The 26,794-nt window shown below is 29.0% G+C and overlaps 1 protein-coding gene across 2 annotated transcripts in view; it reads left to right on the top strand.

Annotated features, from left to right (window-relative positions):
- LOC107436391 (uncharacterized) overlaps positions 1-26,794 on the top strand; it is a 77,471-nt gene that overhangs the window by 12,775 nt on the left and 37,902 nt on the right. For both annotated transcript variants that reach the window (XM_043048385.3, XM_043048386.3), the window contains exon 2: positions 16,864-17,072. In XM_043048385.3, coding sequence (XP_042904319.2) covers positions 16,864-17,072 — 209 coding nt within the window. The remainder of the gene's footprint in view (positions 1-16,863; positions 17,073-26,794) is intronic.

Here is a 26,794-nt window from a genome sequence, read left to right as displayed (position 1 = left end):
GGGAATTTTGTGAAGAATTTTGAAGTGAGGAGTGGGAATTTTGTGAAGAATTTTGAAGTGAGGAGTGGGAATTTTGTGAAGAAATCGGCCATAAACATTTGTGTTCTTATAAATAACTGAATTTATAAATTCTGTCCTTATAATTACGAATAAAGTAGATGAAAAATTATAAAATAAAAAACGTATATTGTTCAAGAGAAAAATAGTGATTGACTTACTAACCTTTAGTATCGCCCCACATTTAGACAAACAATTGGAGTTCTTTTTTTATATATTTTCTGAAGCTATCAGCACAAATCATTGGGGGGGGGGGAGAGAAGAACATAAAAATTAGGAAATTTTTTTCACATAAAAGGGTAAGGGATAATATTGCACCCCTTACAGCCCGTTGTTGAAAAGCATTTTTCTTTTTTATTCTATGCGATTGTTTTTCATTTTATTCTATCTTCCATTCCATTCTATTCCAAACTCTATTGTGCTTCGTTGCATGTTATGATAAATTCATATTTCATTTGAATTCTTAAAAAAATTAAAAATATTCAAACTGTAGTTAACATTTTTTTTAATATTAAAGTTAACAAAAGAAGCCGTTTTCTATAGAAAAGCCGAATTTCCTTTTCATCAATATGAAATGATGCTTAAGTTATAGTAAAAAAAATGAGAGTAGCTGTTAATATGCTCTTATTTTTGATAAATTTCTCTGAAAAATATAGATGGAAGCAATATAGTCTTCAAATTTTTTTAAATGACAACATACGCTTAACACTAGAAATACGGAAAATTAGTATATACCTACATTGCCCAAAAGCAGTCAAAATTACTGGATTGTGAATGCGTAAATAAATTTGTTTGAAATAAATTTTTAACATTTTTTATATTATTTACAGTTATATAACAAGTTATTAGTAAATATTAACAATAAAAAAAATTATATGTTGTACAAAAAGTCAGAAAATTCTAAGAAATTGTGTCATTATATAGATCATTTCTTTTCTAATTGAAATTAAAAGCAGTCAAAATGTCTTCCTTTGGCAATCTGGTGTACCTCTTTGTGACTTATCATTGCCTTAAAAAAATCAAATGATTTCATAATATGCATATCGTCATAATCTCTTATACAGTTCCAAAAGATTAGAACTGTAAATACATATGATTTACCATTCATTTGAAAGCCATATAATACAAAATAACGAGAAAAAGTATAACTTGAAAACCTTAGGATAATAAAATTATAGGCCACATATTTAATTAATTTGTCCAGGAGAACGCTTTTATGGAAGAACACAATGATTTTTATATGTAGGCAATCAGATAGTTACGTGCATTATGGTGTTATATATTGAAAATGTCGGATACTTGAAAAGTACCCACCTGGAAGTAATATTAAAGAACACTTTAAATTAAATATGGAAAAAGTTAGGCTTCATCGTACCCTCTCTTTTGATTTTCCATCTGCCACCACTTTTTGACAATGAACGTAATTTTTCGATACCATCTTATAACCCCAAAAGATAGATTAAGCAAGGGGCAAATTGGCTGAGAACTTTTTCCGTATTTGCGTTACACGGAAAACACATTCACCTACTTAAAAGAGTTGGTTGATTCATTGACCTAGCGAGTTGGAAACACGATTACGCAATATTTAAGTTTTATTCATGCACGATTCTTTTCATTATTTATGCGAATCTCAAAATATTTTCAAATTACTTTTTTATTCAATTATATAAAAAGTTTAAAAAAAACTACGTTTAAAAATGCTTAACTTTTTGTTAACATGTGCTTTTATTTACTTGGAAATTAATCCGCAATGATATCTAAATTAGTTATGGCATTAGATTTATAAAATTTGACGCTTGTAAGAAATATTTGTTTCAGTTGTTCACTTACACATCTATAAAATGTTTTTCCTGTAAGCACAAATAATAAAATTTTACAGTCTACCTCGCTTAAAACGAACGTGCAGAGACCGCAATATTTTCTTGTTATAACATAGTCTTTAAAAGAAACGGGTTAATGAAAAACTCATAAATTCTTGCATACTTACTAAATTATAAGTATAATACTTTTATATCGGTACAGTAAAAAAATGAGTTTTGCTTTCCTGTTCTTTGGATGAGACATTGTCTCGTGAGTTCGTCATTTCAGAATGATAAACGAATTTTTTAAATTAAGAGATTAACTGAAGAAGGAATTAACTGAGCACGTAGAAATTTTTTGAATACTGGTGTTTGCTTATTAAAAGCGAGCTATTAGACTTAGCAATGTAATTTCTTCAAGTCTGGTTCAACTGTATTGAATTTACTCATCGGCTGAAAGCAAACTTTAGTATGAAAGTAATACAAATATTTTTCTTCAGTAATCTTTGAGTTTTATAATTTCATTGTCATCACTATTTATTTAGATATCCTGTTAATTTAAAATCGATTTGCAAGCTTTAGAGAACCCAAAAGGTTAACTTTTCAATTTGATTTAAAAAGAAATTGATAGAATACATGGATCTACTTATATGACTACTCTGAATATGGTTATATTAAAAGTCTTACAATTAACCTGGTCTTGAAATTAAATCCTTGATTGTTCATTTAATTTCCTTATCTTTATTATGAACATTTTAATCTGCTGAAAAGTTTTAAATTTTTGTATGTAGGTTATAAAAAATTTTAAAACATCAAATATTATTCAACGTGCACAATCGAATGAGCTGAATTGATGTTTGAAAATAGTTTTTTGATGGATTAACGTGTCACAAAATATTGTCACGGTTTGAATAATCGTTAAAGGTTTTCTCTATTAGTTGTGAAATAAGAATATTAATAATAAAAGATAGTGTTGCAACAAAAGATCCTGATTTTATAATAAGTCATAAAAACATCTGCAAGTTTATATTCGAAGTTTGAACTTTTCAAAATTTGTACGCTATAAAATAGACAGAAATAGATTCCTATCAGTAGTTTGGTACGACAGTCTAAACTTTTTTAATGTATTTTTGACAATATCCTTCTGAATCCTATCATTTGGCCATTCTTCGGTATAATTTTGTCATTTGAAAATCAGGGTAAAAGAAGGTCCATAAAAGCTTAAGGCGAGAAAAAGAAAGGTCCACTTTATAATTGCTCTCGGGGAGTTTTTTTTCACGTCATTGATTTGTCAAAGCTTAGTAATAATCAAAATGCAACAGATCTAATCGTTATTTTTGTGAAACCATTCTTCCTGTTTTCATTAAGAAGAATGATTTTTTGTATATATACCTTTATGACTTGTTTTACAATCGTAGGTTTTATTGATGATAAATTTGATTCCTTTTAGACTGTTTTATGGCATGATTTAAGCCTTGTTAAGATATGGAGGAAGCTATCAATTGTTTTAAAAGTGTTTATCATTACTTAATAATTTATTTAATAATTAAAAAATTCACAAAAATTTAACTTAATATTTTATTTAGTTTTTTTATTTTTTAGATACATATTTATACGTAAGTATCCCATTTTCTGTCATTATTTAGCGCTTGGGGAGTTACGGGAGATTTTCGTGGTTTTTCTTCCACATAACGCAAATACGAGTTAGTTCCATCAAAAAGTTTTCCTAGAATTCTAGTTTGCCCAACGCTTGATCAAGCAGTTCCCTTGTCTTCAGGGTTAGGTTCAAAATTAGAAAGCTACGGAGTTGATATCCGTAAGCCCAAAATTTAGCCAGCTGTTCAACGTCAGTTGTAAATGAAAACATACTCAGGGGTGGAGCATCTTTTAACAGAATCATTCGAATTATAAACATTGCTATCTGAATAGTTAGCTCAGCTCTACTTAAAAATACTTTCGACACATCTTTAACTAATTAATTTATATTAATTACATTAATTTATATTTAACTTATTTAATATTTGTCAACTGTTCATTTAACTTTTCTTTATACTTAAAGTAGAGATTTCCGGTCCTACCCTATTTGGGGGACGACCCCTGTTATGTTTCTTGTCCAACTGAGGGTGTCAATTAAGGGATTTCAAAAGATTTTTTTTTTTTTTTTTTTGTATGTGGATGGATTATCCCCCTATGATTGGTTTAAAAATATTTTTCCAATGTTTATTGGATGTAAATTTTTTAAAGGATGGATTTTTGAAAGACAGAATTCCTAGAGTTTCGGAGGGAAATGAATCCGGCAGGAAAGTTTACTAAAAGAGGAAAAAAGTGATGTGCGTGTTACCTTTTTAAAAGATATAGTTCATTTCGTGTAATATGAATTTAATACTATTGATTCTTCTAAAATTTAAATAAAAGATGGGGAACCATGTTCGTGGTTTTTATTTTAACCACTTGTAAATTATAACGGTAACAATACTATCTCTTAGTAATTTCTGTTTCACCTGGAAATATGCAAATTAACTTTCGCATGAGTGTGGATCTTTATTTAATTTTAGACAGCAGAATCTCACTTTTTTGGTCTAAATTGTCATGTTTCCAAAGAATCACCCATATACTTTTTTTTTGTTTTTTTTTTTTTTTTTGTTTTGTTTTTTTTTTTTTTTTTTTTTGTAAATGCTTGCTTGCCTTTTCTTGATTTTTTTTTCTTTATTTCAGTGCAAAACTCTTTCTAGTACTTTAAATCTGTTTTATTTTTGACAAAATTGGAAATAGAGTTGTATTGTTGATTGAATTTAAAATTTTAGTTTAACACTTTAAATAATATGAACTCATACATACTGATGGGATAAATTAAATTCAAAGTTATAAGGTAGATGAAATTAAATAATACATATTAAATTATATGATCACATTAAAAAAAATTTTTAGAACAATTAAAGCTTAAACTGTAAAACATAATAAATAAGCCGAGTTGTGTAATTATATATATATATATATATATATATATATATATATATATATATATATATATATATATATATATATATATATATATATATATATATATATATATAAAATTAAAAAAGGGAAAAATTTGATGGAAAACCGAAAAGGTTCTCTCCAAGACGCATTCCTTTACGACAGAGATAGACATTTCAAAGTAAAGAATAATTACCCAAAGATAAAAATCATTCTTTATAATACATCTCTGCATCTAAAAAATTTTTAAAGAAATATTATAATTTCAAATGAGTTTAAGATAAAAGAAGAAAAGCAGAAATTAAACTTACCGATATGAAGTAAAACAAAAATGTGTAAAAATTAGATATAATAATCTAACAGTTAACGAAAATTGCTAAGAAGAAAAAATATTATGAATGTGATTTTAACTTTATCGTATAAAATAATTGGTTACAAATATATAAAGAAAATTTCATTTCAGTGCTGCCATCAATGAAAAAACACTTTAATAACAATAATAATTAGAAAATTTAAGCAACAAAACCCATAGTAGGAAAATAAGTTAATAAAAGCAATAAAAAATATTGTAAAATCATTAAAAAAAGCATTCAAATAGGTAATATTTGTTGAGCTCAACATACAAACATAAACTAAGAATAAATCCTTTTCTCGGCTTTTCTTCTTTGTTAGGGCATTGAAAGAAAAACCATAACTTTATGCTTCATTCATACATTCTTTCATAACAGTCTACACCTATTACCAGCATCCGTTTATGGGTCTCATTCATACTTACAAAAAAAAATGTTTATTACTCTCGACAATTAAAATAAAAATTTAAAATTATGTTAGAAAAGCTACAATTTAGAAGTTTACTTAATAAATTAACTGATCCAGTAGAAAAGGTCATATATCCAAACTATTCCTTTCAGTGGCTTTAGGAATAGCTTATCATATTTAGAGCTAAAATTAAATCAGAGCTAATCCTATAATTAGAAAAAATAAATTACTATTCCAAGAGGTTTATAATTTTATTAAAATGAAATTGAAGGAATGAATAAGGAAAATGGTTATTAATTAAATCTATCTTAAATTTATCAGTCTCTTTTAAAAGCTCTTCATAATTGCAATTATTCCTGTAAAATCTAAGAATCTTATTGGTAATAACAACAGAAGAAAAACCTTATTGGCTAAGTTAGATTTAAAATCGATACTTTTTTAATTAGAAAATTAAAATCATTATTTTTATCAAAAAGTTTAAATGTAATTTTCCTATCTTCATTAATTTAAAGAATTAAATCTGGAAAACTTGCTGAGAGATTTTAAATATTAGTTTCGTGAAGAATTAATTCACTTGGATAAATTTTCTTAGCTGAATTAGCTTATGTCGTCAAGAATTTTATTAGTTGGAAGGAAAGTAAATTTTTAGAAATCAGAACAGCATAGAGAATCAATATTATTTAAAGATTTTAGTGTTTTTAAAACCTACATACTATTGCTAATATTCCAATTTTGTTTATTATTTTTAGAATGCTTGCTTATTTTATTGTATACTTTTTTTAAGAATATTTTCAAAGAAAATGCCGATTTTTTTCATGTTACTATTTACGTCACTAGCAATAAATCTGAATTGAGTTGGTTTTATGGAATTTTGGATAGCGAAAAGAATAGGAAAATAGTAAATATTTTTTGATTTATTTTTAAGTCTTTTATAGGCGGCATTAATTTTATTAATATCACTGTTGGTGTGGATTTTTTTGTATGTAATACTGCTGTTAAGTTCACTGGAAGGAAGTTGTTTGTAAAAAAGTTTTCAAATAGTAGTAAAATTATTACTACCTTTATCAGCAGTGGAAATACGGAAATTATTTAAATTTTTTTTTAATTTCTTGTTTCAGTTCAGAGTTAAAGTTTAAATCTTTATGAACAATTAATTTGTTTCTTTTCATATTAATTTAAAAATCTTTAATGATATTTTCTTTCTATTCATGAAAACCTTCAATTGGAAAGTTATGTTTGTATGATAATTTTAAAATAAACTCATCAATATTTTTAATATAAATAGAAGTTACTTAAATTTTAGAAGTAGAAATTGGCCTAAATTTGGAACCTAAAGACCAATTTTTTAAGTTTATCATTTTCAATAATATCTAAATCTCCGGTAACAGCATAATTATGGAAAGTATAAAAAAAAGTAGTGCTTTTATATTCATCACACTTAAAGATAATCCGAATGATCTGTAGCTAAATCCCTATAATTACACATTAAACTTTGTATATCTGTAAGTGGGTATGCAATTCAGTTGAAGAGAAAGAAACTTTTCATTTTTATTAACAATTGTGTTCAAGTCAAGTTTAATAGAAATATTATCAGAAAAATCTAAAATTAAATAATCTGGTTTAGATAAATCATTGCATTTATAATTATTTTTATACCGATGTTTGGCTAGGTCTTCAACTAGATTTAAAAGTTTGAAATTTTGTTTTGAAATAAGTCTTATTTTTACTATGGAAATTAAATTTAATCTCTAAAACCTTAGTTTTATTAGATATAATTGCATTAGGTTGATCATACTATTGATGCCTTCATTAAAAAATTCTTTTAAATCATGTTTAGTTTCATCTTTGGTATTCCCCCTTTTTGCCCTTTTATTATTCTGCTTTTGAAAAAGTTATAAAATATTATAAATACATTTTTAATTATTAATTAATAAAAGATTTAAAAGTGAAATTGCTGCTTAGACCATATGGAAAAATAGATTCATTAATAATATATTTATTTTCATCTTTGAGATGCTTTTTTATTTATATATATATTAAAGAAATAAAATAAGAGTTATTATTAAAGAGGAAATTCATTCTTTCGTTTCATCAATAGAATGATTTTTTTTATTTAAAAATAGTTGCCAAATCCTTCGTCGCAGAAAGAATACCAGGTTTCCTTTTAGTCACGGGTGCAACGAAACTAGATACATAAGTTCACTTTTTAAATTTTACTTTCCATTATTTTTTTCTCTTAAACATCTTACTGGTTCCGGAGAACTCTTATAGTTCTAAGGCAAGTGCCTTACAGAATTTTTGACTGCAGGAGACAGGATATCTCTAAGAAACATGTTTCTTTTAGCAAAGGATCGAAAAATCGTCCGAAAAATATTATTTGATTTCGCCAAAAAGGCTGAGCGCTACACGGGCTCCTTTGGCGATAAAAAGGGATTGCCAAAGGGATAGAAGACACGCAAACTTGAGAAATAAAAGATGAGAAAACTTACTAAAAGACTTTTTTAACTTTAAAATTCGCCTGTTAAAATCCCAAAAATATTTAATTCCGAGCACTTAGCTGGAAAACGGGGGCTCGATTGCAGAGCCGTTTTTATATTTTTAAGGGCCATGGACTTATCTTTATTTGGGGTTCCCTTTATGAGTAATTTTAAAGAAAAAAATATTACTTTTGAATATTTTATTTTAAGAATGTAAAACGATTATACTTCATTATAAAAGGTTTAATACATTTCGTATCAAAACTTTATGGTTTGTAATACTTTATGCGCTTTTTGAGAGACGAAGCCTTCTATCACATCATAAAATCATTGTCCTACAAGACATCATATTCATTGCTCCTGATTGACAAATGACTCATTCTTTCTTACGTCATACTATTTCTTAGTTCATTTTTTATAAATTTTAGTCTGGAGAATGAACTTGCGTTACTACATTTAGTTATCATGAGTGATAAAAAAATTCACAGGGAAATGTCAATGTATGAAAATGCGTCTTCGAGATAGCTGTTTTTTACTATTTTATGCATCTCATCTATTCCCAATTGGTCTAACTTATACTCTTAGGTTAAATAATGCTTGAAATGTTCTAATTCTATCTCTAATTCCTTTTAATTCATACCATTGGCATAAAATCTTCAAAAATTATAACAGTGAAGCATCAATTCCTTGAACTTAAAAAAATTCAAATTTGAAAAGAAAAAAAGCGAACAAATCAGTTATTGGTTTACGTGCTATTGAAAGAGATTTTAATTGACTAATCTGCGTGTCAATTATTGGGAGATAAACTTAAGCTTTAAATATTTCGCTACCTTGTAATATAACATCATCTGCATTTCCATAGTAAAATATCAAGCGAGAAATTCTTGGTGAAGAACGCGTCGTCTTATCTTCATATTTAAAATTAGATAAATTTTCCTTGGAAATGGTTTAATAAGTAAAGTACTTTTCTCTATGTTCACTCACAAAAGCAATCAAGAATTCAATCAATTTGATACTATCATCTAAAGGAAGACCTTTCTTCTGATTGAAGACAACTTGATAACATATCACCATAAAATTCTGTCTACACAATATTTTCCAACTTCTTCAATTTCTTTAGAAGACCAAGTCCATCGAGTCCAGGTTTTAGAAGCTCTTTATTCTTTTCTAAAATTTGAAAACGGCCATAATTTTTCCGTAACTTTTCTGCAGTGCCGTTACTTCGTCGAAATGGGTGGACCACCTAGTATCCGATGGACGCTTTACGACTAGTCCAGATTCTATGCTTTCTTCTTAGGAATTAAACCGATGGGTGGAACTTAAGAGGGAAAAAAGGAGCTAAGTTTCTGCAAAAATTGAAAAAAATCCTCTGGCACGCGTCCCGAGGCTTGTGCACGAATAAGTTAAAGCTCTGGGATATGGTAAAAAAAATTACGTCTTGACATTTCTCTTTTAACCTTGCTTGTAGACCTGAGAACTTGTTGCCATATTTGGTGCATTATCTAATGTTTGCCCTCGACAAACACTAATATTTATGCCTTGGTCACTAGGAAAAGATACAAGATTATCAGATAAGTAATCGCATTTATGCTTTTCAATTGGAATAAAATCCAAAAAGAGTTCTACTGGAATTCCGTCGTTCACATATCAGATAGCAAATGTCAACTAAACTACAAAGGAAATGTTTGGTGTTGAATCAATACTTTCTGAAAAATATTTTGCTTTCTTTAGTTCTACAATTATTTTGTTTTATACACTATATCCCACAATCAATTTAGCTTCGATTCTTTACAAATCGAGGCTAGCAAATAAAATGTACGTCTATCACCCTTATTTCCATGATTTTTTATAAGCCCAGCAAGACAAGGGCCAAGTTTACTCAATAATTCCAAAGTTCCCAACTAATTTCTATTATGCAGTGATCCAATTGTTTAATCGTCGCCACGGAATGCAAGACTTCGTGATTCTAGAAACTTTATTACTAATATTATTATTTTGAATACTTTTTTTCAATAATTCATTTGATTGTTCACCTGATTAGTTAAAACTCTATTAAGTCTATCTATTTCTTGACAAGTAAATCATTGTAGCTTGTTTGTGCACTGACATATTTTCATAGTCCAAAATACAGGCATTCAAATGTTACCAATCGCTTAAGCAACTTTCAGAATTAAATGCATTTACTAGTAGTTACTAAAAAGGTGGCATCAAAAACTTTACGAAATTTAAAAACAAAATGTTATTGAGACTTTACTTTTCGGGGCTACGTCGGAACTCTGGGCTCAGTCCCATTGGGCCTATCCTTAAAAAGGACACTGTTCGGTTGCAGTTACTCAACAACTGAATCGATGTCAGGAAATCAATTTAACAATTTTTAAGAGTTAAAATACAAATGCGGTTAAAATAAATAAAACTAAGAAAACTAAGCTTACGATCGAAAAACTGTGAAACCAATTTGATGAAGTTGAGCTGTAGAAATTTTGACGAAAGTGTGGTGTTGCTGCTTTACATGGAGCAAGCTTTGATTTTCTGTATGTACTTCTTCAAATAAGTCACTGTTTCGTAGTGAACTATTTAAGGTTAAGTGTTTTAAAGTTTTACGAATTATGGAAGTGTTTCTAAGTTGGGAACATACAAGTGTGGACAGAGTCGAACTGGGAGTTTGAGGTCCAGTGGGCACTTGAAAAAATGAAATGTCCCCAATTTTTGGAAATGTTAATAAAGAGTTACTGATATCGCTTAGTAACTTGATTAACCCAAAAATTTCTTAACGTGTTTATTTATTTATTTTTTTTTTTTTGCTTAATATTTAAATTCCCTGAAACAAAAATATTTGTCATAAATTTTCTACTTAGAGGTGAATTTCAACTTTTGAGAACTGATACGTGAAAACAATTTTTTGTGAAAAAGTATAGACAATAAAATCAATGATCTTTCAAATCAGCGTAAATTACATTGTTATGAGTGTTATGAAATATTAGAATTTATGTAACTACTTTTCATAACATAACCAATTTGAAATCAACAAAAATCGGTTGATTTAGTTCAACTTATTTCATTATTATGAGATATTGCACCAATTTAGAAACACATTTCTAAAGTTTTAGATGAAAACAGCTTGTTTTCAACTGAAATACAATATCTAGCTGCACTGCATATTAATCATAATCATTGCCAATACATCTATAAGTTCAGGAAAAAGAAGATAAATCTGTGGAACCAAATGAATATTGAGATCCCCAACATATTCCATACAAATTGTCTTCAAATTAGCTGTCTTCTCGTCCCCTGGGCACGATGTGTGAAAAAATTCATAAATAATTGTAAAACATTGTGCTTTTTACATTCAATTTGACCTAAATGCTTTTGAAATTTGATCTAATCTGCTAAGTGATTTTCCAGGGGTCCTAAATTCCGAGATACACAGTGACAACTCCTCAATTTCCTTTCTTAATCTCTTTCCTCTTTGGAAAGACGTTAATTACCCTGACATTGGCCAAAACGAACAAGAAATTTGAATGGAAAGAAAATAATTTATTGCTTTGATTTTTACCGATTTTAAATAAATTTGGTGAAAGATTATAAAATATATAAACTTTTAAGTTTTTTTAAAAAAAAAATTCATTGGTAGAGGTGGAATATCCGATCTATACAGCACACACGCAAAAGTGGCTGCATATGATGTAATTTTTTTTCAAGGAGTTTAAGTTTATCACTTTTTTTTTTAAATTAGCGTTAATAAAGCTGTGTATATTTTATAATATATTCAACTTTTTTTTCTATTTAATATTAAAATATAAAACGCAAATTGATAATTGCCATTAAAATGTTAAATAGAAATAAATATTAATACCGTTAAGTAGCTTCAGACTCATTAATTAAATAAAAATATTATTTAATATGTTATTCATAATGCAAATAATAAAACAAAGTACAACAAAGTGTGTTTTAAAACTATATAAAAAATTTTAAATGCTTTCTTTTTTGTCCAAGAGCACATGGGGTCAGAGGGCCCCACCTTTAAGGAAGGTCCACCACTTTGGCTGAGGGCCAGGGAGCGATCACTTTTTCAGGTCTATGGCCATTCCGACCCTTTGTATAGAACATACGTAAAAGTATAAAGATTTTAGGAATATTTGTGGAAAAAGAGGCAATTTTTATTTCAGTTCCAGCTTGTAATTCAAAAATTTAAATTATTTTGATAATTCAAATTCTATATCATAGATGAAATCTTATTTACTAATACAAAAAAAATCTTCTTTTATTGAAACACAATAAATGAAAACAGAGCATTCTGTGTGTATATGAACGTTAAAAAAAGCGTATCATTTAAGTGACAGTTAAAATTAGTGTAGGCTTTTATTATTTTAAAAAATGCCTATAACTAATCAGATAAAATTGATGCAATAAAACAATGGAAAGCAGAAAACTAATTCCCCATAAACCTGTTATTTTGCAGAACATGAAAAATACTCTATGTAGGGTCTTCATAAGAAATGAACACCCTTAATACATAGTCTTATTAACTTTGAAGTTAACAATTAGCATTGGAACGAGTGCAAGTTGAGGTGTTCTAATTCGATGGTCAAATTAATAAATTGTTGATGCTTTGCTAATCTAGTGATTGATTGAAAACTGACTACATTGTATTTTTATCATGGTAATTTAAGGGATCAGACAATCTGAGCAAAAAGTAATTTTTTGAGGTCTCCAAATCTGCGACTTCATTTTAATCATTGGCAACTTTCAAACATCACTCAAATGCTACTTTTCTTCTTGTTTAGTTGACGAATAGCCATGTCAATACTTAAATCAACACATTTGCTAGACATCAAAATTTACAGCAGAAAAAGAACAACTCTTTGATTTGAGAAGCGATACGTTTAATAGTTCAAATTCATTCGGGCAAAAATGATCCGCGGTGGACTGATCGTTAAGACACGGTTCCCAGCAGATCACCGAAGTCAAGCATCACTGCCTGCTGTCAGTCCACGAGTGAATGACCTCTTTGATCAGCCTGCAAAGGGACTGAAGGTGCGTGGTATTGGTCTTCGTTAAACTGTTCTACCATAAAGTACTGTACTTCGCGCGCAGGTGGTCGAGCTACCGAAGCGGGGGTGCCATCCCTTCTGCAGAGGATCAAAATTGTGATGGCGTGTCTTCGGATCATCCTCAGGGATATTTCTCAGACCGTCGCCAATAGCCCATTATGCAGCTCTTGTGCGACGTAAATAAGCTATAACTATATTCAGAAGAAAATTGTTTGAGTTTTGGCTTTCTTACAAAAAGTTATACTCCTCCATATGCTAGAAAACTATTAAAATTCTTCTGTCTTTTTTCTTTGCATATTATAGCTCTGTGAGTTTGAATTGACAGCATTAATCAAGCTCAAAAAAGCTTTGAGAAATTAGATATTTTTGCCCTCACCCAAAAAATGGATGGACAAATAAATTAGTTTTTGATGGTGTTTTCTCTTACTTGATCGTATTTAATTTAGAATAAGTCAGATAGTTTTTTTTTTACACTTTATTAATTTGCTAGGAATCTAAATAAAATAAAAATTGTGCACTGCGTAGGCAACTACTAGACCATCGATTTTTATTTCGTTTTTAAATTAATAATTAACAATTAAATCACAGATAAAAAATAAAATTTAGGGTCAGTAATCATTAATAGGTAAAATATACAATTTTCCTGTAAAAAAATACATATTAAGAACCCTACTCCGTAAAATGCTTATTGTAATAAAATGTTAAAATTTTGAATAAAATCTGTAATAATACAACGAAACATTTTTTAATTTTATATTTAAAAAATTCTTTTTATTGAAAACGAATAAATAAAAATACGCTCTATTGTACAGTATCGTGAAACAACCCTAAGATAACACTTTAAATTTGCCAATTAACTCAAAGATTTTGAATGCTTGAAATACATTGTTTCGCGGATTAAAATTTGCTCTAGCATAACTATAATAAATTTATTCATTAACAGCAGTAACTTTTAAAAAATTTTATTTTTAAAAATGTTTCTTATTTTGATGGAATTGAAAATATTGCGCAACATTACGTAAGTTTTCTGTTATTAATTCTTAAAAAATTTTAAATAAAAATTGCAATTTATTATTTTTAAACAATTAAACACTGTTATTTTTAAACAACAAAACTAATGGCATGACTTTAAAAAAAAAACAGAATATTTCCTTCCGGAATCCCTTTAAATTAATAATTAATCATTTAATTATATCTAAATTTTATTGTTATAAAATTTCTTAAATATTTTGAATATGGAAAGCTCAGGAAAGTTTGAAAATTAACAAATGTTATGGAAAATTAGGATTTCAAAATGCAAAAAAATTATTCTTCCTTCTCTCCAAAAACTCTGATTTTTATTTTAAAAATGCTATAACTTTTTATATTATTTTTTGCAACAGAATGTAACATAACATGTCATCAGAAATGTGAAAAGTTCATGCCAAATTTATGTGGTGTCAACCAAAAATTATTGGCTGAAGTCTTGGATAAAGTTAAAAAAGGTTTGGCAAATTTCAGTTTTTTATTCCATTTTATTTATTTTCATTTTATAAGTATTTTATTAAATTCTTGACAAAGTTAGTATTCCTTTTTCCATCTCTTTCTGATTTTCTTCTTTCTTTTCGGTGGCATTTTTCTATTTCTTTTCCTATCTTTCTATTTACCACTTGTATATATGTTTTCCAAAAACTGAGTCTTCATCCTTTCCCCCCATTTCTTTTTTTCATTCATTCTCAACAGTTATTTTTCACCCTTTTTAATCTTCTTGTCTTTCCTCAGATATTCTTTAATGTGAAAATTATCATTTTTTTTGTATTTACTTATTTTTACATATAACCTTTTACGTATCTTTAGCAGTTTTAATTTATTCAATTTTTGATGCGTGTAATTCCGGGAAAGATTTTCAAAGAAAGAAAAAGAAAGCAAAAGGGAGATATTTTTAAACTTGCATAAGTGAAGTGGGAAAATAGTAATTCCTATCATTTTGTATGTATTGTGACTTTTGGTAACTCGTATTTTTTTTAGACCATGGATTCTCGAAGATTTTCAGCCGTAGTCCAAAATTAACATCAGAAAGTCCTATGGGCTTATTTGAAATTCACATTGTTTATTAAATATTCAGTGCGTAAAATGCAACAAAACTTTTGATTTTTAATATTATATTAGAAAAAACAATAAATGAGTGGGAAGGAGCCGGGATGGCTCAGGGGAAGGAGCATTCGCCTTCCAATGAGGTGATCAGGTTCGAATACCAGCGATAACTGGTCTATACGAATTTCGCACCCCGGCTCGCATCGACCATAGTGATGACGAAATAATATCCTCAGTAGTAGACGGATCATGGGTTAGAGTCCTCTTGCCGTCAAGCTAACCGTGAGTGATTTTCGTGGTTTTCTTCTCCGTGTAACGCAAATTCGGGTTACCTTAGAGTCCAACACGAAAGCAAAATTTCTCACAATACTTGATTCAAGAGCTCCCTTGTCTACTGGATTGGGTTCAAAATTACAAGGCTTTGAAGTTGAACATTAGTAGTCGTAAACCCAAAGATTTGGGTCAGCTGCTCACAACGACGGTTATAAAATACTAAAATAATTAAGTGGGAAGGATATTAATAGGTGAAACTGTGATTAAAAGTGTTAAATTATAAAAATTCCTCTATTAAAAAGAGCTTATACACTTTTATCGAGATTGATCTTTTTGAATGATTATGTAATGTAATTGATGAGGTGGCGAACAATGTAAGAGTAATCAGCCGAAGAGAGCAATGGACTCTAATTTTCAGTAAATTTTTTAGTAAATGTAAATATGCAAAGTACATCAATACTTTTCCACATCTCATCTTGAATGTCCCAATTAGGCCAGTTGAAAGATATAATATTTGTTTCAGAATTACTCTTTAAGAGGCCGACCAATAGGGTGATGGGAAAGAATGCTTTTAATCCTTTTCGTTCGATTTTCACAAACAAACTGGATATTTACTCCACTTGGCAGTACTTTAGATACATGCAAAATACAAGGCATCCATACACTCACAACTTGAGAGAGCGGTAGCAGTTTTGCAGTCAACATTTATGCAATTTTTAATAGGTAATTTAGTATAAAATTACCTGTTTTTTTTTAATAAGTGTCTCTTTTATTTATGCAATTACAGAATTTTCTTGCACCATCCAAATGGGTTTTCGTCAGTTTAAACTGTAATGAAATTAAATTTTTAAAAATCTAAAAACTGAGAAACGTGCAAATTACTTACTCAATACCACAAAATACATTTTATTCCTCTAAAGTTTTGGGGGGAAATTATCAAGGTATTATGCTGTCTAATAATACTATATAATCAAAAGATTGTTTAGTGTTAAAAAAAAATATCAAGAAAACTTAGCTTGAAGTCCAAGACATTTAGGATCTCTTAAGTACAAGCGCCTAGAGATCTTACGATTTCTTTGGAAATTTTTAAAGTTAAGGAGATAGTAATAAAAAGGTATTTCATGTATTCATTACCAATTGTCATCTCTATGACAAGAAAATTATAATCGATGTAATGCCTCCATTGGCATTAAAAAGTCTTAAAGACTTGAACAAAGAGAACCTAGGAATAATATGACCAAAGTTATAAAACATTTAATTGATATTACTTTTAATAATTTTTTAACATTTTTACGCTAACCAACCGAATAGTAGTTTAGCTTAAAATCATTTCTTTCAGTCTTTTCTGACTCAGCTAGTTATGAAATGTAATTTTTGCATTTTTTTTATTTCTAGAGAAGAGTTCTTTACGAGGATTCTCGAATGGGGTGGAGAAGCGAGAAAGACTCTCTTCCACTGTCTCAAATTCGACAATTGTCACAAACTTTTCGACATTATCTTTGGATGAGAGCCCTCCAAAGACTCCAAAAAAGCTTAATTTTCGAAAATACACCATCGATGATTTTCTCTTTCTGAAACTATTAGGTACTGGAAGCTTCGGCAAGGTAAGTTTTTACAGTAAATGTTTACTCATTTGTGTGGTATTTCTTGTTTTCTCTGTATTTAGTGCTCCAAAGTTTCTTCTACTGTAGCAAGAACTTTTAATTCAATCATTAAATAATTATAAAAAGAGTTTTCAGTTAACAAGATTAATAATAATGTTAGCTTTTGAAATATTGAGAAATAAAACGAATGAGCTCAGAATTTCGACTCCTTTTGTGTTTGAAACAGACACTTTGCAGCCGCAGAGAAATAAATATAGTCTTCTTAAATCACCATAATTCATAAATTAATTCGCTATCTAAGAAATTTCTCCTGCAATTTTGCCATAATTCTGGCTGTTATCCCGATAAAGTAACTATGTAGAGTGGACCCTTAAATTATATCTGTTCTCGTCTTCAATCTTAATTATGACATTATATATTAACTAATTAATGCTAACTATTAAGTACAAAACACAAAAACATACATTCTCTAAATAAATGTACCTTCCCCCCCCTTCGTATTTGATTTCTTTTTTATCAAAATGAGGATTCAGAAGGTTTAAATTATTAGATTAATTGCAATGGTTTAAACAGAATAATTTGAGTAAAGCACAAATGAAAGTACAGAAACTGGTGTTTTTGGTTCTATAAAATTGGCCCTTTCTCTGTGTCTAAACACCAAATGATAGTCAAAGTAAAGAGACAAACATGTGCATAGTGGTTTAACCAATAGGAACAGAGGAACAAGTTTGAGGAAGATAAAAAAAGGGGGATATGAAACAGTTGTGAGGGGATTTGACTGAAACCTCTGGGTGCAAAAGATTAAATTAGAATAGATTAAATTAGAATAAGATCATAAACTAAATTTTTAGAATTTCTTGAAATCTGGAATGATTACCAAAATTCAAATTCGATAGATAAAGAATCATTTTAGCTGGGGAAAAAATCTCAAACCTGTGATCATCTACGTAAGGCGATAGTTTAATATCCTGAATTCGGACATATCTTACGTGTTCTTTAAATCGAAGTTTAAGAATACGTTTAGTTTGTCCATATACACAAGACCACATTAACAAGAAATTTGATAAATACCCCTACTAATAATATCAGCAATGGGGTCTATAAAATTGGTGGAATTCAGTTTATTTACCGAGAAAAAAAACGACTTCGAACTGAAATTTGTTCAAAATCTTAGTAATTTGGGAACTGATATTTGGATAAGATCAAACAATCAATTTGTTAACATTACAATTAGACAGTTTGTTGGATTGCTATGGAATCAATAATATTGGAAAGAAAACGGCAGTCGATAGCCTTAGGCTGCAAGTAACCAACAACAACCATGCAATCGGAAAAGATTTTTTTAAATTTTAGAAATAGGATGAGCAATAATACTGTTAGTTGTATAAAAGGAAAGAATCAATGTATTATTTACTGAATTATTGCAAAAGTATTTAAATTGCATTCAATTTGATTCTTTAAGAATTATAAATTCAAGTAAAACAAGAGACAATGCCAATAAAATCTTATATTTCATAAATGAGTAATAAGGTTAATTACATACACTTCCCGACAATAATGGAGAAAAACATTTTCAGCTTTCGACATTTTTTTTCATTTTCTGAAGAAATGTTCAGAAGATTGTTTTGTAACTTTAGAGTTGTTTAGATCATGCAATTTTTCAAACTTAGCAATAAGATTTAAATTTTCAGAAGTTTGAGGGTCTGACAATAAATAGTGAAAGAAAACAAATTTTTTTGAACACCCTATGCCAGAAAATCAAGCCAGAAGCTTGTAACTTGCATCTATTACTTTAGTTGTTATTTTTAATATTATTTCGAAATTAACATTGTTTATTAAATATTTAATGCGTAAAATGCAACAAAACTTTGGGTTTTTGATATCAGAAAAAGCAATAAATAAGTAGGAAAAAGACTTGACAGCTCGGAGGATAAAGCATTCGCCTTCCAATGAGGTGAACCGGGTTCGAATCCCAGCGATGGCTGGTCGATTCGAATTCCGCACCCGTCTCGCGCCAACTGCAGTGATGACGTAAAATATTCTCAGTGGTCGACGGATCATGAGTAAGATTCCCCTTGTCAGGCTAACCGTGGACGGATTTCGTGGTGTTCCTCTCCATATAACGCAAATGCGGGTTAGTTCTATTAAAAAAAATCTTCCACGAAGGTAATTTTCCCCAATGCTTGATCCAGGAATTCTCTTGACTTCTAGATTGCGTTCAAAATTACAAAAATACGGAATTAAATATTAGTAGTCGTAAACCGGAAATTGGGTCGGCTGTTCAACGACGGTTATAAAAACAGTGAGTGAAATTGATGCCAATGAGGAGTAATAAGAAAGTTTACGAAAGGTGCACTATTCTCTAATTTTATGAAGGGATCTATACAATTCACGATACTGAAAACATGAGCATTGTCCATCAATGTGAAACAATCGTCCACATATCGTCTATAAAAAGAGAACTTTATTAAATCAGAGTTTCACTTAAAAGTAGTACATATACACGTCATTTATGAAAAGGTTGAAAAGATAACTTATAGGTAAGCCATCACTCATTCTATAAAAAGTGAAAGTAAACTGATTTTCCACTCTATCCCCTCTTTCTAGAATGAATGTCAAAGACTCGTATGAGTTTGTAAAAGAGCTTCATACGATGACGTTCAAACCAAATAAAAACAAAATTGCCCCTTTTTAGATTAGTCACGAACGTTTCCATTGCTTTAAAAGGAAATTGTATAAGTTCCACTTTAGCCAAGTTGAAATAGACAATCTAGATCTCGCATTTGTTTAGGGTAGTCCTCTTTCATATTTGGGAAACTAAACATCTTATTAAAGAGTACGTCTTACATCGCTCTGCAATTCTAATAACAGGTTTGAGTTTTCTTCTGGCTGCTATTCATTTATCAAACTTTATTTTTGGAATCATTCCATATTCTAATGATTTAGTTAAGGATCTTTATTGTACCCCACTATTTCCCTACACATAGAAATCTATTTTAATTTAATCTTTAGCATTTGCTTCCTAGGGTTCCTGCTAAACCCCCTCGCACCTGTTTCTTATTTCCTATCTTTTGTTATCTTGTTTAAACTTGTGCCTCTGCCCCTATTGGTTAAACCACTTCTCTTTACTTCTGGACTCTCATTTGAGACAAAGAGGAAGGTTCTTATTTATAGAACGGAAACTATATTATGTCCATTTCTGTACTTTCATTTATGCTTCATTCAGGATGTTTTTTTTTTTTTTTTTTTTTGCTATACCCTTATTGCTAGTTTCACATTTTGCTTATTTCACCATATTTCAAGAACTTTTTAAAAGAATCGAAATTTTTGTTAGAAGGGTGATAAATCTCATTTATCCGACGATGATGCGGGGCATAAAATAATTTATTTTATTTAATAATGTTAAAAAAATTAAGTCATAAAATGTATAGTTTTTACGTCGTTTAAACTATCTAATGTTAAATGGCGAATGCAAATTTAAATGAAATTGGTCTAATAACTCTTGAGAAATAAGTTAAATTCGACTTTTTTTTAAATGTTATATCTAGAATTATTTAACAAATTATTATCAAATTTTGGGGTTTGGCATTGCATAGTTTATAAAGATGTAAACAATTAAAATTCAAGCATTTTTTTCCCATGAAAGGATAAAAAATAGTTCTCGAATAACAAAAAGTAATAAATATTTTTTCTACTGTAGATAAACGGGTTTTATAAAATTAAAAATTTCGAGAGAGATGGCAAAAAAAGAGGACTTTTTTTAACTTTATCAGGATCAAGTTTTGATAGGGTATCAGAGAAAGTATGCACTTATTTGATAACTATGTCGAATTAGTTATGTGTAATTTATAGTCACCTCTAGACTTATTATCCTGACTACTGAAAAAAAATAATGAATATGAGATAAGCATTAGTACAAATCTGAAATGCTTTTCAATGTATTTTCTTATTAGAAAGATAATTTTTTGTTATTCCATATTCTGAAACTAAATTCTGTTTTGCCTTCTTGCAACTGTTATGGAGCAGTCCACTCCCATAAGAATTCAAGGACTTCATTTTTGTTCTGTTGTGTAACATAACACGTTTACCATTCAACAATTTTTTATTATTCCATATTCTGAAACTAAATTTTGTTTTGCCTTTTTACAACTGTTATGGAACAGTTCATTCCCATAAGAATTCAAGGACTTCATTTTTGTTCTGTAGTGTAACATAACATGTTTACCATTCAAACGGCTTTGATATGAATATTTCAATTCTCTGTTTTGTTTGATCTGCTTTCATTCTAACAGATAATTTAGTGTTAATCATGCGTAAAATATTAAAGCGATAGTTCAATAATGAGGTATAGTGCTCTAAAAAATAAATAAGCCATCCTGAATAATTTTTGATCTAATGATCGGCTCTTCCCGTTCTAGAACTTAATCTTAAAATTTTGAATTGCAAGGTATACAATTTTTTTGCATCATTTTAAAGCTTTTAATTTTTCATGGCAAAATCCGAAATTTAAGCAAAATCAGTTGAATAGTTTGTAGGAAATTGAATTTTATATATACGATTTTTTTAAAATTCAATTTCTCAAACTATTCGACCAATTTTGCTCAAACTTTGCATTTTGCTATGTTATTTTATATACTTTAAAAAGATGTACAAAGTTCCATACCCTACAATTCAAAATTTCCCAACCATTATTTATTAAAATATAAATATTTAATAGGACGCCATACTACTGGAGAAACATTTCGTCACCTATTCTCTTTCACCTCTATAACCATTTTAAAATGTAAAGTATAGAAAAAGGGAATTCAGGCAAACCTAAAGTAAGCCATGAAGTCTCAAATACTACAAAGAAATTTTTTAAATATACAAATTAAAATAAATTATAATATAACTTGGGCTTACACAATGGGGAAGTTCTCTTTTATTAATTAATTTGCAATCTGATATTTTGAATTTTTTTTTTCAGCAATTGAAACTTCATGGCTTACCCTAGGTTAGCCTGAACTCACTTTTTCTTTTAAATTTTAAATAAGTAATGAAGGTAAAAGTGATTTTGCGGTGAAAAGTTTCTCCCACGGTATGGCGTTCTTTTAATAAAATTTATTTTTTTGCTTGTTATTATCTTTGGATAAACGAGTTTTATAATTGTGTGCAAAAAATTTTTTTTAATTTGCTTAAGAAATTCTCGATGTATGGCGAAATACGCAGAAAGTAAAATTGACATTAAGGGGTCCAATCTTTAGATCGCTCTCCTGACTGACTATGGGGAGCATATTTTCCAGATTGCAGGCTACCCCCTATATTTTGGGGGTTAGAAACCCAAATCCGTTGAAAAAACGGCATCTTTATTCAGAGAAAGTATGTTGTTGTGTCTGATTTCGTAACTTAAAATATAGTCTGCACTGATTAATTTGCATATTTGAGATCACCCACTCGAACCATTAGATTGAGTCCTAGAACATGAAGTTCCAATCATTAGGTCAAAAGTTATGCAGGGCGGTCTGTTTATTTTTTGTACATGAAATTAATACATTTCTCTTAAAACCAGCAATCATGAAGTGTAAATAGTTTTGGGAGGGAGATCTAGAGAAAAATGTGTTTCACCCTTCCAACAAACTTCATAGAAATTGAGAGAGATTAATTTCATTTCTAATTTATTTAAGTAAATAATCCCAAGAAAAAGAAACGATGAGATATTATTTGATTAAAAACTTCAATCGGGGAACTTGTTCTATGTCAGCAGCAACCTTTTGTCATCAAGCATAGAAAAGTTAATAGAAGGAACCATGAAAACCAATGGTTTCGTCAGCAAAATGTCAGAAGAAAGCATTTTGAATATCATCCATATTTTTCAAATTTTATGTCACTCCAAAAATGTTGCAGCAATCAGAATATATGGATATCTGATGGTGCAATGTCGGGCAAATATGGTGGATGATTGGAGAACATGGTCTTGAGTTATCATGTAAAATTTAATTCATAAATGTAGGAGTACTTTAATCACTCATCATAATTGCCGGACCTTACACCATCAGATTTTCATATTTTATTTTCTAATAACAATAACATTTTAAAAATTTATGCTCCCGATATTTGCTCAAAACTACAACTGATGTATATCAATCCGGCATTTAAATTTTGCAGACTTGATAACAAATGGTTTCTGATAACTTGGATATTTACATCATTGATTAAAACAAAAAACTTGCTTAAATATATTTTATAATTTAATGTAAGAAAAACGGCATTGCTTTCCGGTTCACCTAATATATTCGCATAAAAGATTCAATTAATCACTAAAACCTGAAAATTAAAAATAAATGTAAATTTAGTGCTTAAAACAGAAGTAAAAACTAGATTCTTTAAAAATATTTTAAATTTTTTATTCCGCATTAGAAAAAAAATGAAATACAGTGATACAGTTTTCAATTTTTCAGCATTTTAGACATTTTAAAATAATTAGAATTCAAAGAAAAACAGTAGTAAAGTGAAAATTAACTAACTGAAATTCAAATGTAATCACTAAATTTAAAAAGGGAAAAAATAAAGGCCGTGCTTTGAACTTTTTTTTAATCATACTAAAAAAAAAAAAAACATATACTTAAGGTTATGATTTATCGAGAGGAAAAGCAAAAAGCAGCAATATTTTAACCTCGTATTTTCTTTTCAGAAAAAGCCTTTACAAAATAAATTTTTCTTAGAATATTGTGGGAGATGAAAGTATTAAATGCACGTTGACTTCCTCCCACCCCAAAAAAGTTTTCTGGGCGAAACATTAAATAAAACACGTTTGTCATCTGTATTTAACTCAATAGTTAACCAGCCACTGTGTTTGCAAATCGTAATAAGCTATCACAGGGAGGGATGTCATTGGCTCTGATGAAAGGAGATAAAGCAAGGAATGCTACACGGTTACTACCGTTTATTGGTTGTCATAATATTAGATATGTTTCGCAATTTTATTTTTGGAAAATAAGCGCGTTTTGACTGTTATTTTCAACAAGCGAGCGAGAAAAGGAAGCTTTTAGAAAGGGGGGGGGGGAATAAGATCGTAAAAGTCTTTTTCTTTTAATCTAGCCTTACCACACTTTGACGGCCCCTTTACTCGGCTCCCTTCGCATTCGATTATCAGGCTTTCTGCTGATTTGAAAAATACGGCGATAGCTCAAAATGCGTGATTAAGAAAATACGCAAAGATTCCGTTTTCTTGGTCTCCCATTAAGACTATTGTATTTTAAAACAAGGAAATAGTAGATAATGATTTCGTAATGTTTAAAAAAATGTTTATTCATATTCATTCGGTACGTACCTTTTCTTTCTTTTAAGCAATGTAAGTGTTAACCTTGTTTGTTAACACTCTGTCCAAAATAAAAAATCCCAACGTAGTGTGTGTGTGTTTTTTTTTTTTTTTTTTTTTTTTTTTTTTTTTTTTTTTTTTGACAAACTACCTGAATAAAATGATTCCATTCTGACTCTACTTAAGAAAGATTTATATCTCGTCGTCTTTTTATACACTAGAAGAGAAAATAGAATGTCAGGCATCTGATAATAAGGCTTCTTTTCAAAAGCAAGGTGATTGCCAAGGGCAGGTTCTAAATTGGGATACCTTAGTGAAAAAGTGATTTAAGCTAAATATAACTCTTGCAAAACTTTAACATCTGTCAAGAAATTCACATGTTTTGGATCAATTTTCCTTCTTACTAACTTATCCGGGCTATTGAAGTCACTAATGTTTTCAAAGGAGGAAGAAAAAAAAGTAGTTGCAATTTTTAATATCTAATTCACAATCTATTCGCTTATAGACAGTTACCATTCAATATTTAAAAAGTCGAAATAATAATTGAAAAGTTTACTTATTTCTTTTACATCTTCAAAATTAAATTTCTTCATTTAAAAAATGTTTCCATTGCCTCGGATTTGAATATCTGAAGTTTAGTAAAATCTTCAAACCGCTAATTATGAAACTAAAAATTGCTTAAAAATATACTTGTGACAGTTCCAAAATAATCCACATTTGTTTGCTTACATTTTTAGCTAATTGATAAAATTGATAAATTAAACCAAAATTAATATTTAGTTAATACAATCCAGATTTTTGAATACTTCTGGAGTGATTTTCCCTGTGAGAAGTTTTGAGCTCCCCCCCCCCCTCCCTTTTAATCTTTTTTTTCAATTAAATTACTTTTTATTAAATTATTAGAATTCTTCTTTTAAATGTTTCTATTTTATTTGAAAATAGCACTGGAATTTGTATGTATATATATATATATATATATATATATATATATATATATATATATATATATATATATATATATATATATATATATATATATATATATATATATATATATATATATATATATATATATATATATATATATATATATATATATATATATATATATATATATATATATATATATATATATATATATATAAAACTAGCCTTACAAACGAACTAAATAGTAAAAAAAAATTCATCATAAACGAAAAAGGAGTTTGCAGTAACACTTACTATAAGATTTGTTTTAATTCCCACAGTTGGATAAAACAGATGACTTATATACTTTCTAAACAGTTCACAAACAAAATATTTGCTCCAGTACCAAGCTTGGTGCCATTTCAATTGTTTGAGCGAGCTGCAGATGGTTCTGAATAATGTCTTCTCAAAGTGATCGTAAGACACTGTTCTAAGTAGATAATCGAAGTCAAGCCCTATGGGCAGTGAGCGGGTAGGTCCTATGGGCAGTGAGCGGGTAGGTGAACACTTTTTATCAGTTCGCGAAGGGACCGAGGATTCTCATTAAACTGTTTTTCCCCCAAAGGGCTTACCTTCGAGCGCAAGTGCTGCTAAAGAAGGGTGGTCATTCCCATTACAAAGGATCAAAATTGTGATAACATGTCAATCATCTTCAGAGATGCTTCCCAAACCGTCGCCAATGACCCATTCTGCAGCTCTAGTGCTGGTTAAATAAAGTACCACTCTTACTGAATAGGGACAATTTTTAAAAAAAAATCCATCGATATTAACCTCCTGAGACCCAATATCTATGACATAACTTAATCCTTTAAAAAACTATGTTTTAAATTGTGTTTTTTTTTCTGATTGTGTGCTTTAGAATGCTTGTAAGACTTTTTCTTTATCGAAAGATATAAGTGGATTCAACCTTTTTAATTACAGTGAAATTATAAGAAAGCTGGAAAATTCGATTCAAGTAACCCTATGAACATTTTTGTGGCAGTGAATTATATGAAAAATAAAAATGCTACAAAAAATATTAACATGTATAATTTTTAATGCAATAATTGAAAAACTGAAAAATGCTAAGTTTAATCAATTGAATTTAAAATATTTTATTGTACAATTATGAGTTTTTTATTTCTAAGCCAAATAAAAAAAATCGCATTTTCTGTCATTATTTAAAGCTTGGGTATCCAGACGTTGAAGTCCATTATGTTCACGATTTTTTTTTTCAGAAAAACTAATGCAAATAAAATTTTCTCTATTTTACATCATATTTATGTAATACGCTCTTTGTATTATTCATAGGCATGTTCTCTAATTTTAATGTTTATAATTTGACAAATGTATGCATGATTCATCTAAGATTATGATGATTTTAAACCGAAAAAAAAGTTTAATACATTTTTACTCTCTTTTAAATGATATATTAAGTATGATGTGCTTTTTGGCACTCCTAAGCTATCCTTCATGCTAA

The sequence above is a fragment of the Parasteatoda tepidariorum genome, chromosome 11 (assembly GCF_982258835.1).
Source record: "Parasteatoda tepidariorum strain Cologne lab strain chromosome 11, Ptep-v5.0, whole genome shotgun sequence".
Taxonomy (NCBI): Eukaryota; Metazoa; Arthropoda; class Arachnida; order Araneae; family Theridiidae; genus Parasteatoda; species Parasteatoda tepidariorum.
Note: the sequence above shows the minus strand (reverse complement) of the source record. Positions and strands in the feature narration are given on the sequence as shown.